Source organism: Sabethes cyaneus, chromosome 2, assembly GCF_943734655.1.
Source record: "Sabethes cyaneus chromosome 2, idSabCyanKW18_F2, whole genome shotgun sequence".
NCBI classification, from domain to species: Eukaryota; Metazoa; Arthropoda; class Insecta; order Diptera; family Culicidae; genus Sabethes; species Sabethes cyaneus.
In genome coordinates this window covers 22,215,446-22,230,412 of record NC_071354.1, presented here as the reverse complement: position 1 = coordinate 22,230,412, position 14,967 = coordinate 22,215,446, and the positions used below count along the sequence as shown (strand labels likewise).

General features: G+C 39.4%; 1 protein-coding gene across 1 annotated transcript in view; it reads left to right on the top strand.

Annotated features, from left to right (window-relative positions):
* The window catches only part of LOC128737580 (roundabout homolog 2-like), a 52,599-nt gene that overhangs the window by 28,862 nt on the left and 8,770 nt on the right, over positions 1-14,967 (top strand). The window contains exons 7-8 of the mRNA XM_053832253.1: positions 10,266-10,366; positions 10,515-10,949. Coding sequence (XP_053688228.1) covers positions 10,266-10,366; positions 10,515-10,949 — 536 coding nt within the window. The remainder of the gene's footprint in view (positions 1-10,265; positions 10,367-10,514; positions 10,950-14,967) is intronic.

Here is a 14,967-nt window from a genome sequence, read left to right as displayed (position 1 = left end):
GAGTTTGGTAACTTTTTTGCCTTCACTTGATTCCTTGGAATTCACTCTGCGGTACATGCTGTGTTCTCTGTTGACACAAAAAAAATGATAAATTCATGTTATTGTCATTTTCCATGTTACTTTCAAGGGTATAACATCAGATTAAATTAGAATGTTCTCTCAATGAAACATCAATTTCATTTTGGTTTTGTCCCAATTTCGTTTTATTTAGTTATTTAGTTATGTTTTATTTAGTGTACATTAACACTCAAAATAATTTTCACGTCGAAATACGGGAAAAATTATGTGATTATTTTCCATCCAACTTTTCCAGTACTATTTACGTGAATTCCACGTAGTTTGCATTAGTATGGGTGCATTTGCATGGAAATCAGATAGATGTTATTGTACTTTCCAATAATGTTCAACTGAAATCCACGTAACTCCTTGTAGAGAAATTTACGTAATTTTTCACATGGAAAGGACGTGTGGATTATTCAGTAAAATCCATAATTCGTCGAAACATATGAATTATACAATAGTTGATCGCCGTATAAACATCCAAGTCATCCATCTACATGTATTGTACTGATATTATTATTTCACCAGATATAAACGCTTCCACTGTAACGTTTTAGGATGATAATAGATTTTTTACGACCGTCTAATACGAATTTCGATTTGACCAAATCATCTTCATCTAGCCAACAGCTACGGCTTAGCGAAGCCGAACGACCAGCCCAAAAATCATAGGCACATAGTTGCCGTTCCTCTTCGCCACCAAGCTACGACGAAATTGATTGAATCCTAGCGTAACTCTTATCAGCATTATCCGTGTTTTTATTGTTTTTCAAAACACACTCCACCGCCCGGAAAGCGCTTCATAATGGTCCATAAAAGAGCAGTAAAAACGACTTTAACAACCTTTTGCTGTACATTTCTTTTTCGTTTCCCGTCTCACGTGTAGTCCCATTCGAAAATCGAAAGGGACAGACAGAGAAACTTTGCTCCAAAATAATTGTCGATTCGATTTTGACAAACAGCAGTTGTTTCCGGCGATACGTTTTCGGTAATGACGATCAAGCGATACTGTTACGGAAGGTGAGCTGAATAACAATGAATTAATATTGTTTTTTAAATGGAGGTGGCAGCAGCAGCTTCATCACACACAATGGTGAACAGAAAAAGCCTATTCCGAGTTCGAATGGGCGTGAAATTGGAAAAGTTTTTAATGAAGTTGGACCGATCCGATTTTTTTTGCTTGTGGGTGTTATGGCGCTGGCTGGAATATGACTTGTGCGAACCCATAATAGTGACAATGAATTGATACATTCGATTGGGATTCTATTTCTACTTTAATGGAATCAAAATGATTTCGTTACCTAACAAACTCCTAACAGGCAGCCTGACTGTGTATTGTTGGAAGTGGGAAAATCAGACTCACACACACACAATTTTGAAGTTCTTCAAACTGTGATGATTGGCACCACTCAACGACAATCCTCGAAGCCGTCTGCAAATTGTTGAACCATTCAACCATTCTGCTTGACTTATTCCTTTGTCCAGAATGGAGAAAATTCCACCTTCTTAGAACCCAAACGAAGAAAGCGAGATTCTACAAACTTCCTTAGTATCGTCAATTACCTTACGAGCGTAAGTACTTTTGTGCACACACAAAAACACATCCCACACAGACCGACTACGTATGTACTTAGTTCCTCCTTATATCGACCCTCCTATCGATGCGTTGAGCAGAAGAGTGCACAAACAGCCATCATCATTTTCTTCTCACCTTCGGAAGAGCAGCGCTTCCTTATGGCATCCTCGACTGTCTGTCGGTGCCTGATTCAACCTTGGAGGTAATCTTCCTAGCGCGACGACTTCTGCCAACCAGCACGTGCTTACATCGAGGGAAACCGGCATCGAACCTCTCTTGTGCTGTAGCTGTAACGAACAGAGCTGGCACATTTTACCCCATTCTACCCTCCCCGGTAGACCATCGCATCGCGTAGTAAATTTCGCTCGTATAAATTTCCGTTTTGCCCATCCAGTGTCGAGTTAAGTTTGTCTGACGAGTGCTATCTACCGTCATTCCGACCACGTTTTAGCGAGAACCTCTTTTGATATATTTTGCAGATCCTTTTGCTTGAATCATTCCCATGAATGGCTGTGCTGTCGGGTAGGGGTTGAGAACTAGTACACCTGGCTTGGATCGGGTGAGTTGTGGGTGGCAAAAAGAAAAGCTTACTCAACCACCCACACACACCCGAAAGTGAACGACGATCTAAGTTTGTTAGCTTGGCCGGCCGACTGTGAAGCTTCGCGGTAGAAGCAGTGCATAAATTTTATCAGAATGATTGAGAAGGCTGCTTCTCGTTTACAGTCGTCGTCTTTCTTTCGTTTCTTGTTGTCGAAATCTTCCCGCCAAGCGGGATGGGTGTGCTTTTCTTATTTTATGTACGTATTTTTTTTTGCTTTCAGTGATGAAAAAAGGAGATGCAAATAAAAGTCGCTTCGGTTGACGTGTGCTGAGTGGTAGTACCAGCAGCCGTGTTGCGTTACCGATTTGTGACTTGCGTGTGGAAGAACGGGGCAGAACGTGCCTTCATTCGGTTCGGTCTTTCTTTGAGCTGTTGATCGCTTGGGAAACAAATTTACGCGATTGTTTTTTTTCTTTCTCATGTTTGCTGCTTCCTCATAACGACAGCTCAAGGCTTTCTTCGAATCAAACTCGAACAAAGGTGAGATTTGTTGCTTGCCTCCGGGATTTGGAGCTACAAATTTGTGTGCCGCTGCTGGAGAAGTAAAACGCTCTACTTGATTGAGTTTGCAACAAGATATATTATATTTTGGCTGGATTTGATTTGATTCTGAGAATATTAGAATGATTAAGATTATAGCTTAAACATGTTTAGGTTCGTTTCGAAGAATCGGTAGTTCCATTGAATCGGGCTCTCTTTGTGGTTGAATGAGATGACCGAGCATTTACGCACATTGCTGAGCAGCTCGTTTGTTGTGAACCAGTCGACGAAGATGATGAGAGGTCTTTGAAGCTCGTCACCAGCTTCAACAGACTTTACATCGTCCTCATACAGAAGTCTGTATCGTTGAGGTAACACTGCGCATACATCATTGAAGAATTAGTGAAAAAAGCAAAGGTTCAAGATTGCTCCCTTGCGGGACACCAAATCGATTACAAATTTGATTCGAATATGGGCTGCCCAGTCTCACAGAAAAACACCAATTAACCAGATATGACCTCAACCAGTCCATAAAGGTCGGCATCGCACTCATCCTCTTTACTTTGGCCAAAAGCAAATCATGGTCCAAATGATCAACGGCCGCCTTCAGGTCTGTGTAAATTATATCTATTTGAGTGCTTTTCTCCATGTTTTGGATGTAGTATGATGTGAACTCTGTGAGATTTGTGGTAGTCGACCGTTCGGTAAAAAATCCATACTGATAACAGGAAATAAGGAGGCTTTGCCTTATGAAATAGGAATTAATTTACGAGGGTCTTTATCAGCTTCGATGCAGCGCATAAAGAGGTAATTTGTCGGCAGTTTTCCACAGCCCTGCGATCGCCTTTCTTGAAAACACTCCATCTGGGATTGTTGAGTGACTCAGCGACAGGTTGCAATTGCGGCTAAGGGTATACATAAGGAATCTATACAGTTCTTGAAGAGAATCAGTGGTACCATCTGGTCTCAGTTGCAAAGACGGGTTTGCAACTTCATAATTGCTGCTGCAATATTTGTTTCGGAAAAGCAAATATCTCGCATCTGAAGTATTCCTTCTGGTATATTTCAATGAGCTTCGTCGATTATTCATTAAGCAACTGGTTCAGTGTTCAAGACACTAGAGAACTAATTTACTAACAAGCGGCAGATTCCATTAGCAGAGCTCGCTGTATCTGTTCCATGCGACAATATCGACAGAAGGCCTTGCTCAGTGCCCTGAAATCTCGAATTTCTAGTTTCTAGTACAGATGGAATAAACTGAGACCTGCCAACCTGAATCCAACAATTCGAGTGAATCACTTGCGTTCAAGTTCGTGTTGTTCTCTGCATTCATTTACTCTCGACAATAGTGAATTAAATCAAATGTGAATCATTTTTTCATTTTGAACTGTCGACAATGCCGAACGAAATTAAAATAGATGTACACAGTGCTCCGAAGTTTTTTTTTGGATCTTTTTCAGCCAGGTTTTAGTTAATTATAAAGAGTAGGCAGTTTAAAAAACTAAACTTTGGGCTCTAAAACATAAATCAAAAATAAAAACATTGGCTGACAGGTTACTTGAGTAATCATTCAGCACTCTAATTCATGAATTAATTGCTTTAAAGGGTAGAAAACCTCAGAAAGACAAACACTGTCAGTAGTTCAGTAGTCATGTCCATAGGCTGACAGATAAAAGAATACTACCAGGGGTAAAAGTGTATGCGCTGAACGCGTTTTATATTCGCTCTCATCCAGGGCTGTCAATTTCCTCGACTACTGACCTCGCTCTTTACGTTTACCATTCACAAACGATCTGTACCGTTTGGGTTTCCGCTTCGGGCTTCTTTGAGTAGGCTGCACGTGTAAAATGTAACTTTACTTGAACAGTTAACAAAATTTGCTTACATTTTCATTTTCATTTGTTTTATTTTTTTTATTTTTCGCTTTGGTTTATTTTTGGTTCACTTTCATTCTAGTTATTCGTTAATTGTGCTCAATTGTGTTTATATATTTTTACCATTTAACGCCATTTAATTAGGACTATTTAATTAAGGTTTTGGTTTGGTTTCCGTCTCAACTTTCTCTTTTTTAGCCCAAACTCCAACTTAGGGTTTTCAATTTCTCCTTATTGGTTTCGCTTTTTACTTTTGTAAAAACTTTTGTTTTCTTTCGTTTTCACCTATATGTTGCTTTCTTTGTTTAGGATTTTATTGTTGTTTTGTATGTTTTTTTCTGATTCCCTATTGTTTTTAAATATTTTTCTCTATCTTTGTTTGTTTGTTTGCGTTTTCCGTTTGTGTTGCTTTGCATTGTCCGTTTTTCTAAAATTTCTATTTCTTTCCTTTCTTTTTCGGCTTCCGTTATTCGTTCTGGTATTATTTATTTATTTATTTTTTGCTCTTTATAATATATATATTACGTCATTTGCTTGATTTTTCTTTCTTTTTTAACACTTTTTCATATCATTTTTGTTACTCTTTTCATTCTGTATTCATTTCATTCCTTTATCCTTTTTTAGTTTTTACCTTTTTTAGTCAGTTTTCTCTTTCTTTTCGCTTTTTGTGTCTTTCTTTATCGAATTTTTCTTATACTGTTTTTGCCATTTTCCGTCGGCTCTTTATTTTTGACCTATTAAGACCACACACTGTTTCCAGCAGAGATAAAAAATTAGAACTTTTAGGAAATTTTTCTAGACCTATGGCTGACTCCATCTTTATCATTTTTTTTTGCATATTTTTCTGCAATATTTTGTTAATTCTGTTTTTTTGTTGTTTTCTGTTTTACGACACTATAAACTGAAGTCGCATCTTACGTGGTCTTTTTACGCAACTATTTTTATGCAAATTACGGAACCTGCGCGGTTTTTTCGTGAATTTCCAATTTAACTCGGGTGCTTTACGCGGCGCGCTTCCTTTGTGTAAAAAGCGATTTCAATGAATTTTCACCAAATTTGCAAATGGTTTCCCTTCTTTTATTGCCATATCCTTTTTCTATTATTTTTTTGCTACTTTGCTCATTATCTGTTGTCACTTTCCTTTTTTTGACTGCTTTCCTCTTTCTTTGTTGTTACATTTTACTTTTTTTGCTGCCCTTTTTTGTGTAGTGTTTTTCTTTCATTTTTTTTTTGGTATTTTTTACTTTTTTACTTTCTTGGTCCGTCATTTGCTAGATTTTTCTCTCTTTTTTCTATGTTTTCTTTTTTTAAATACTCTTTATTTCTTTTTTGCTACTCTTCTCTTTCTGCTTTTGTTACTTTTCTTTATCGTATTAAGCTGCTTTTTTAGTATGTGTTTTTCGCATTCTTTTCGCTTCTGGTCTTTTTTTTTCAATCGCTCCACATTTTGTTTTAGCCCGTTTTTCGACGTTTCTCTGTTTTTAAATTTATTTTGGGGCGAATTTTTTGCCATTTTTCTCTTTTTATTTTCCTAATAAAATAGTCGCGTTAAGTGCTAGTTGAGCGTATAGTTCAGCTAAGAACTATACGCTCAACTAGCACTTAACGCGACTATTTCAACGCAAATTACGAAATTTCCGCGGTTTATTACATGAAATGTGCCATTTTATCGGGTTTGCTTTACGCGGATGGTTTCCTGTGCTGTGTAATTTCATTCATTTGTTTGTTCGGTTCTTTTTTTTATTGCCATTTTCTTGTATATTTTCTTTCTTTATTCCACAGGAAAGCAGAGATAAGTAACAACAACAAATGTTACTTTTCTGTTTTCCTGCGTTTCTCTTGTTTTTGTGTTTTTTCCTGTTTTATTAGTATTTTTGCGTTTCTTTTAATTTTTTGAGTTCATGTTTTCTTTCGTAATTTTTTGTTTTCGTTTTTTGCGATTCTTTCTTGTTTTTCTTCGTTCGTTTCTCCTTTTTTTGATTTCCCTTTTCTGGTTCATTTCTCTTTTTGAGGGGGGGGGGGGGGGGCTAGGAAAGGTGGATTAAGGGTTTCATTGTATTTGTATCGGTGGCGATAGTGCAGATACATTGGCAGTGGGTCGTATCCTATAGCAGTCATATTGGTGTTCTTTGGTGCGTCTTACTGTCTTCGAACCATTTCTGCTCTCACCAGTACATTATTACAGTGGGGTGTGGGACGAGTAATCTTATATCGACCTTAAGTTCAGGGTATTAGTCCCGGGGACCACGGTGACGCCATTGTCATTGTACCATTGCTTGGTAGAATTTCAATAGCGGCGGTAGCGGCATGCCAAGACAATCAAAAAAGGCAATATAAATTATGCTGCTATCACACAGTGCAGAAATCGTTTGCAAAGGCGATACTTTTCAAGCAATATCATCATCCATCACGACACAATCGTACTCCGTCAGCAAGCTCTTCTAGAGCACAGCATTTATTTGCTCCAAGTTCTGCTTCGTGTTACAATCCTGTAAATCTTGTGTCTTGAAACAGCTCCAACTTCTTTTTACTTTCTGAACATGGGTTTTTGAAACTTCTGCCATTTTCGCCGCGGCTCTCAATGACAATTTCGGGCTCCGGTTGAAAAGAGCTACCACTTTCAAATAAGTTTTAGGTTCAGCTGTCTTTGCTTTTTGGACACTTCTGGGGCTCCTCCTGTCGGTGGCCAGACGCTTGCTAACCAATTTCAGAACCAGCCAAAGCTTGAAAAGGAGTCGCAAATCGCCTGTTGCAAAGCGTACGCTCTCCGATCGGACAAACATAACAAAATTATAACAAATCATGATATTCTGTTATGACAGTTTCTCTAACATGATTTGTTATAATCTTGGTCTCGTATGTAGTTAAAATATCAAAAATTCTATCAGAACTTCTATGCAGTTGTAGCAAAATGTAACAAAATTTGTTATGCTCAGAGCAAAATTATATCAAAATTTGTTGTAATATTTCTAGCAGGTTTTGTTATAATTTTGTTAAACTATAAGAAAAACTTCTTTGCCTTTATCTGCTATATCGACAGTTTATTTAGACGAAGCTGTCAAAAATAGTACAACTATTTTCGAGAAAATTCACAAATAGCACTGAAAAAAACTTTCACACATTATCAAAAATTGCTCCTCCTTCAACCGGGATTGAACTCATGACACATCGCACAGTATACAACTTTTTTTATTTTTGTTTTTCTTTTTACTATGGTTTTCATGCTTTATTGCAACTGTTTGTTCTTTTTTGCTTTTCTTTGTTTCTTTTTTTTATTTTGTTTAATTGTCATTTGCTATATTTTTCCATTGCAAATATTGCACGTTTTTTGGCAGTTTTTCCTCGCTCGTTTTACTAACTTTTCTTATTTTGATTTTGTTGCTTTATTTTCTTTATAAGTTTTATCTTTCTGTTTTTGTTGGTTTTATTTTTCATTTTAATTCTTTAGTTTTTTCTTTTTTGTTTTCTTTATTATCTTATCTTTTCTGCTTCTTCTGTTATTTTTCTTTTCTGTTACTCTTGTTTTCCTTGTTTTGCTGCTTGTCTTACTATTTTATTGCTTTTTGTTTTTTTGCCTTATTATGTAACTTTTCTCTTCCTCCTTCCTCTCTCTCTCTCTCTCTCTCTCTCTCTCTCTCTTTCTCGTTCTCTATCGCTGCAACCGATCTGCAACTGAGATGCCAACAAAATCGCAGCTAAAAAGCTGCAAATTGACAATTAAACCAAATCATTATGGTTTAAATTGTTCCAAACATTTTGTATGAAATGAAATATCTGGTTGAATTTCAAATCAACGCAAAAACGTATGGATCTTTACTATAACTGGTGCTTTACTCGAAGTAATCATACTGTCCATAAAATTCTAATTGTTTTTGTGATGGATAAAATGTTCTTGTAGTTCTCACTTTTATAAACAAAATGGTTTTGTATTTCCCATTAACAAAACACAAAGTTCTTCTCACCTAGAGTAGACTGTTTATGGCTCCTCTGGTCTATATCAAGCCTTCTGAACTAATCGCAATCCCCCAGCGGGGGGCAAACCACTATCGAACACCGCATTTTTCATGCTGAGCAAAAAGAAATGTTTTGCTTTTCATTCAAGTCCGTTCTAACTCCGGATATTTTATGCAAGCAAAACATTTCTATTTCTTGTATTCAATAAACCCCGAGAGCAATAGAAACGGGGACCTCGGGGCCGGTCCGGCCCGGTCGGCAGAAAATGCGCATTCTAATAAGCTAGCAACAGTACGAGCGACCGACGACGAAACGTTTCTTCGGGCGGATTTGGAGAAAAACTTTCATCTCCGCAACTGCATATTGCAGTTGCAGTTTTTCCCGTCGTCGTCGTCGTCGTCGACGACGGACATTCGAAACCGTTGTCGGTAGGCGGAATCTAATGGAAAGCAGTCGGCTTTGTGTCTGTGTGTGTATGTGTTCAGTTAGATTTCGAGAAAGCTTTGTGCGAAGGATGCTGGCTGGAAGCGCTGTTCGACTTTTTTTTCCGGACGGACAGGACCTATAGCAGCAAACAAGTGAACGGCAAGCAAACGTAGTATTTTGCTATCAAAGCTCTAACTGTCGGAAGAGAATGTCGTGCTTGAGGAATTTGTGTGTTTGTTCGGATGTGAGGCCCAAGGCTTGAACGGGGAAAGAAAAAATTCATGTTGGATTTTCTCGAAATCCCTAAAATATTGTGTTGAAAAGGAGACAGTACAGGCTACAGGCAGCAGCAGCAGCAGCAGACGACGACGACGTCGAGGCAGTCCAACAGTTTCCATTTTAACTGTCGCCAGGAACTCCGAATGGGCACATAAATATGTAAGCTTTATTGGAGGAATATAATATCTGAGAAAGTGTTTGGCAATATGTGAGTGGGAGCGTGTGTGTCTTTGTTACGGATCTTTGCCCGGAGTTAGAATCTACCAAGGGGAAGAAAGATAAAGGTAAAACCCGGTAGAGTACCGGCGGCGGCGTACATATCTCGGTACGCCCTGTGTGAAGGATGCGATAAAATGTAATTCATTGTTTCCGCAACCGAATCCAGCCTTTCTCATGTTTTACGGGATATGCAATTCCGGCTTCAAAGGGCAAACCGCTGCCTGCACGGTGGCGGGGGCGTTCGGTTGGTTGGTTGGTTGGTTGGAGCGGAAGTGTGAAATCACCGGAATGGAAGAGCTTTACTTGTGAATCGTTTATTTTGAAGGTGTGCAAAGGCAAAATCGGGTCGATACTTTGAAGTGTAAGGAGGATACGAAGCAGGAATGGATGCTTTTGGAATCCGGAGAACATAAACGTGTATCTTTAATGCATAAGTTCACTTATGCGGGTAACCACGGTGATAATCTTCGGTCCGAAGCAAGCCAAACGTTGTCCATCTGTTGCAATAGGGCTTGCATTAATAATAAACTTTCAAAGCTAAAGTACGTTCCTAATTGGTTACGTATTGCTTTCAGAAGGCAAAAAGGAGCTTCTCTATTTGTTTCATATTACTTCGTGGATAACGAGGCCAAATGTTTTCGAACGATTCGAATTTTCGACTGAAACCACCCGCACGGATCGGATGTGGTGAACAGCCGGTGTTGATTATATTGAACCGATTGCATAGCTTCAAGCATTGCTCAAATATTTACGCACTGATTTTCCTCTTTGTTTCGGCCGTTTTTTTTTGCAGATCTGCAAAAGCAAGACAGCGGTTGGTACCGCTGTGTGGCTCGATTCGGAAATGCGGGCTCGACAACGAAACAACTGGCATCCTGGAGTGCGTACTTGATGGTAAGTGGAAAATTTAAATCGATTTCATTGACCGAATTCAGGCCAAGTGGACCCGTGCTTGTGTATCGAATTTAAAAGCGTATAATCATCCGTTACGGATGGAATGTATCGCAAACTAATAAATAATCAAACACTTGCTTAATTTCAGGTCGAAGACGGTCTACCGGCCGTCCAGCAGCGCACATTCAGTGCTGATTTCGCGCCGTCGGCGCCCGGTTCCCCAAGGGCTCTGAACATCACCAACAGCAACATCACCCTAGCCTGGCCCGGGCGCAGTCAGCAGGATTCCGGCAAATCCCGTCCGACAGCGTCGGTCCCCCTCACGTACACCATCGAGCAATTTAGCACGGACAACGAAGGCGACTCGGGCTGGAGCGTAGCCCTACGGCAGATTGCCGGCAATACTGCCACCGTCACCGGACTGTCACCGGAAACGACTTACCTGTTTGTTGTTCGAGCGGAAAATGCGTACGGCGTCTCGGCCCCATCTGGCCTGTCGGCACCGTTTCGCACCTTATCGTCGGATGATCGCGTCAGCGTGCCGGAGGAAATGGAGAGCGCCCGGAACGTTCTCAGTGGGAAGGTGAGTTTGTTGTCATTCTAGCGGAAAAGTGTCTTCCGTTATCATTACCAGCCCCCCTAACATCATCATCATCGTCATTGTGGTCTCTTGCCCGTTTCGACATGAATTACATGAACATATATGAGTCCTGTCGTTTGGTGTGACTGAATGCGCTCTGAGGGAAGAAGCTAAAAGATGGATAGTGGGGACAAGCCTCACTTGTTGTGATTTATTAGTTGACCCACATTGCTGTCATCCAATGAACAGTCAGGCAGGCAGGCATGTGCGTAACTCACACACACGTCTCACTGCAAGCATCGTGTGACGTCGAAGGCCCCGTGCGCGCCGAGAGTGGTCTAATTTTCAGGATGAAAAATGTGATTGCTCATGCCGGGCGTCGTCGTGCGTCGTCGGTGTGGTAGTCGGTTCAGCTCAGAAGTACGTAGCATGTTGGTACCATGTAGCTTTCAGCTCTTGAAAAGAGGGACTTACTGCTAAGGGATATTTGCGGTAGAATGACTGACATATGACTGTCATTTAGCGAAACTTTTGATAAGGTTTTGTGCGGGCTGATGGTTTGCTGGGTGGATGGAATTGGATTTTTTTTCTTTTTTTTTTTTGCTAGATGAGAGTTAAACATTTTCTCTTCGGTATGTTTGAGGTACCAATGAATGCAGCAGAAGTAACATCAATCAACATACGTTCTTAATGGTTCCATTTCGTAACCTCTAGGAAAACATTAGTTTTCATGACAGAAACGATAGGATTGCAATTTTCCGTGTACGTGAGGAATGTACGACATTTGAGTCGTATTTTATACCATTAGTCTGATGAAGATTAGAAGATTTACATTTATTTGCGTTTGATATTATCAGAGTTAACCCAAAAAACCATTTTTATTTAAGAGTACCTTGTGCAACTCTTGTTTAACTGAACCCGTGGAACAAGCCCTGGATAACTTATTACACAACCGAAATTTTCTATGAGAAATAATCAAGTTAATTTTGCTTAACGAGTCTGCCTACTCACAGTTCATTTTCACCGTAATAAATGAATTTATAAAACATCTAATTTAGTTTACCTTTTAATTAGTTGATCGCTTAACAGTGGGTTTTATGATAATAAAATAACTAACAAATATGGCAATGCTTTACATACCGGTTATTAATGATATTATCGACAACACGTGGAAGTGTCTAAGACATATAATGCAAATAGAATCGATGTCTGATCCGTAGAATGCTGATACTGGACATGTTTTTGGTATGAATCGTATATCAACTCCGAAGTATCGGAAATGGATATGTGTGACCTCCCTAGATCGAACACATTGGACTCTGTTAGGTTGTATGCACCGAATGCAGCACTGCACTGCAAAAGATGATATGCGATTTCCTAAAACGATTCAAAATGAATTCTCTGATGGCAGGTACAATTTCCCCATCCTTAGTTTGAACTCTAACAACCCTGCAGTTTCCGTTTGCTTTAAGCTAGTCTGCCTATTACTACTCATGAGCCCACAATTTTGAGGGATAGAAGATTGTCTCCTCTATCCTAGGATGCCAATGGATAAGTTGTTCTTTTTTCCTGATACTTTTGTCTTGTTAAGCAAGTCACTTCTATTACTGGTCGCTACAAATATTATTTCATCAATTGGACTGCCGTCTCCCACAAGCCACCGAAATGAGGAGAGGGGACTTGGCAGGTAAAAATTTAAATTCTTTTCCATCGACCGCTGCTCCAGACTAAATGGAATGCTTGACCACTTGTTTTCTAAATAGTACAGCTAGCTCATCCAGTCGTCGTCTTGCTCTAACAATGCACAGTGGTGCCGATTCGTAAAAACGATCATTTCCCATTGCGTAAAATATGCGTAATTTCTCAAGGGTGGTGTTTTCAGAGAAATTCACTAATAAAATAAAGTGCATCTTTTTACACTATAAGGGTGACTGTGAATTCCCCCATTAAGCTATTAAAAACTTTTGATTGTTTTTAATACGTCGGAAAATAGTTTTTTTTTCAAAACTGATGTAGAACACACTAAAATAAGCAACTTTGCAAAATATAGTAACTATCTATTTCTTACTGGTTGAGAAATATAACGTTTTGTTTTAAAAGAGCTCTTTTGCTTAATAACTTTGCACATAATTTTATATTGCTTTTAAATGTTTTACTGAGTCATTTAGTATGTTAAAACACACATTGCCTCTGAAGACTTTTAATCAAAGTTAAAAATTTATCAGAAAGTAACGTACTTTTTAATCCATTTTTCCGAGGTTCCTTCGGTGGGCTGTTGATGAATTTGTTTTATTGTAGACAAAATATAGTCGTCATCGTCGTCTTCAGCAGCATAGAGCCACCCCGGCTCGTGCTGTTTCAAGCAGTCGTATCCATTGAACTTGATATTGGGCCACTCACCGCCAATTTCCCAGTGGTCGCAAATCACTAACGTTTTGGTCGAGCCATTTTACACGTTGAGCCCCCTGTTTCTGGTGCCGATGGAGTTATTGAAGAGAGTTGTATTCGTCGTACTTATGACATCCTTTTTTTTTGTCGGAAGATTTGACCACTGCGACATCCACTGATGACATCCTTATGACATGTCCTACGGTGAGCCGGACCTACCGACTTTCGCCAGATGTACGATAGGAATCTCTCCAAGCAGTGCGCAGTAGTCCAAAATGGCGAAAAGTGGAACTTTTTTCCTAGTGTCTTTTGGTTTGATTTTATCATTTATGGTCTTCAGCCAAAGGCGTAGCCAGAAAAGTTGCCCGGGGGGGGGGGGGGGGGAAGGTTTTTTCAAAACAAAAAAACGGACAGCCTAGCCTTAGGCAGTTTATTCAAGAAACAGGAAATTATTTTCAGGTAAAATCTATTTAGGTAGAAATTGAGTGTTCTTCATTTAACAAAAAAATCGAATTGAAATAAAATATGACGAATGTTAAAATTTTGCCTCTCAGTTGGCATCGAGGTATGTTGTATGCTGACAACTTATCCTGCATGCTTTCCAAAATCGCTCTTGAGGGGATGATTTGACGAGCAGATATCGAAGCCAGAAATTATTTTCAGTAAATGTAGCAACTACGCCGACTTCGCACTTGGATATTGAAGCCAGAAACTTTGTCACGGCGGAGGCCATTTGCACTAGACTGAAAGCGGATGCTAGGAGGATTGGGGTTAAAATAAATGCGTCGAAGACCGAATACATGTATGGTAGAAGCTCAAATGAGACCAATGTGCGTTTTTCGCGGACGCAAATTGTTAACAGCGACGAACCAGAAGTGGTAGATGAGTTCGTATATGTGGGATCGCTGGTGGCCTGGGGACAGCAACACAAATGAGGAGATCCAGCGACGTATTTGAGCAGGACATCGAGCCTACTTTGCCTTCGCAAAACGGTGCGATCAAGAGGCATAAGCTGTACACCCCTTTAGTAGACCAATAGTCTTTAGGGATTTGACAATGCGCACTGAGGACATGCGCACTAAACCCCCAACCCACTCCCCCCCCCGTCGCTACGCCCATGTCTTCAGCTCTTTTGTTTGTATGGATATTCTCCTTAATCGAAAACTGTCAAACGTTAGTCATCGCTTACTATAGTGAAAATAAAAAAATAACTTTTTGGTGTTAGGAAATTAGACATAGTTTCTTCGGCAAAGTTGTAAATATTATAAAAACAAGCAACTTTGCTGAAGTAATAAAATTTCTATTTTTATCGAGTGCTGAACTATGAGGCATATTCCTTAAAACTTCTTTAAAAATTGGTTTTTCATACTTAGCTTTTCTTAGTTGCATTTTACAAGAATAAAATGTTCTAGGCTATTGTCGCAGCTCTCAAAATATATATTTTTTACAGAAGACCGCAAATCTCTTGGGCCTTTACTTGCTGACTTATCGCATATTCAAGCTTTAAATTTCCATAGCTTTACGAGCCCATGGGGTAAAATGGGGCAAGCGGATTTATCAAATCAACGCTTTATCTTTAAGCTTAAGTCGAGTACTATAAACTTGTATGGGTTCCACTTGTCCCCAACCACCC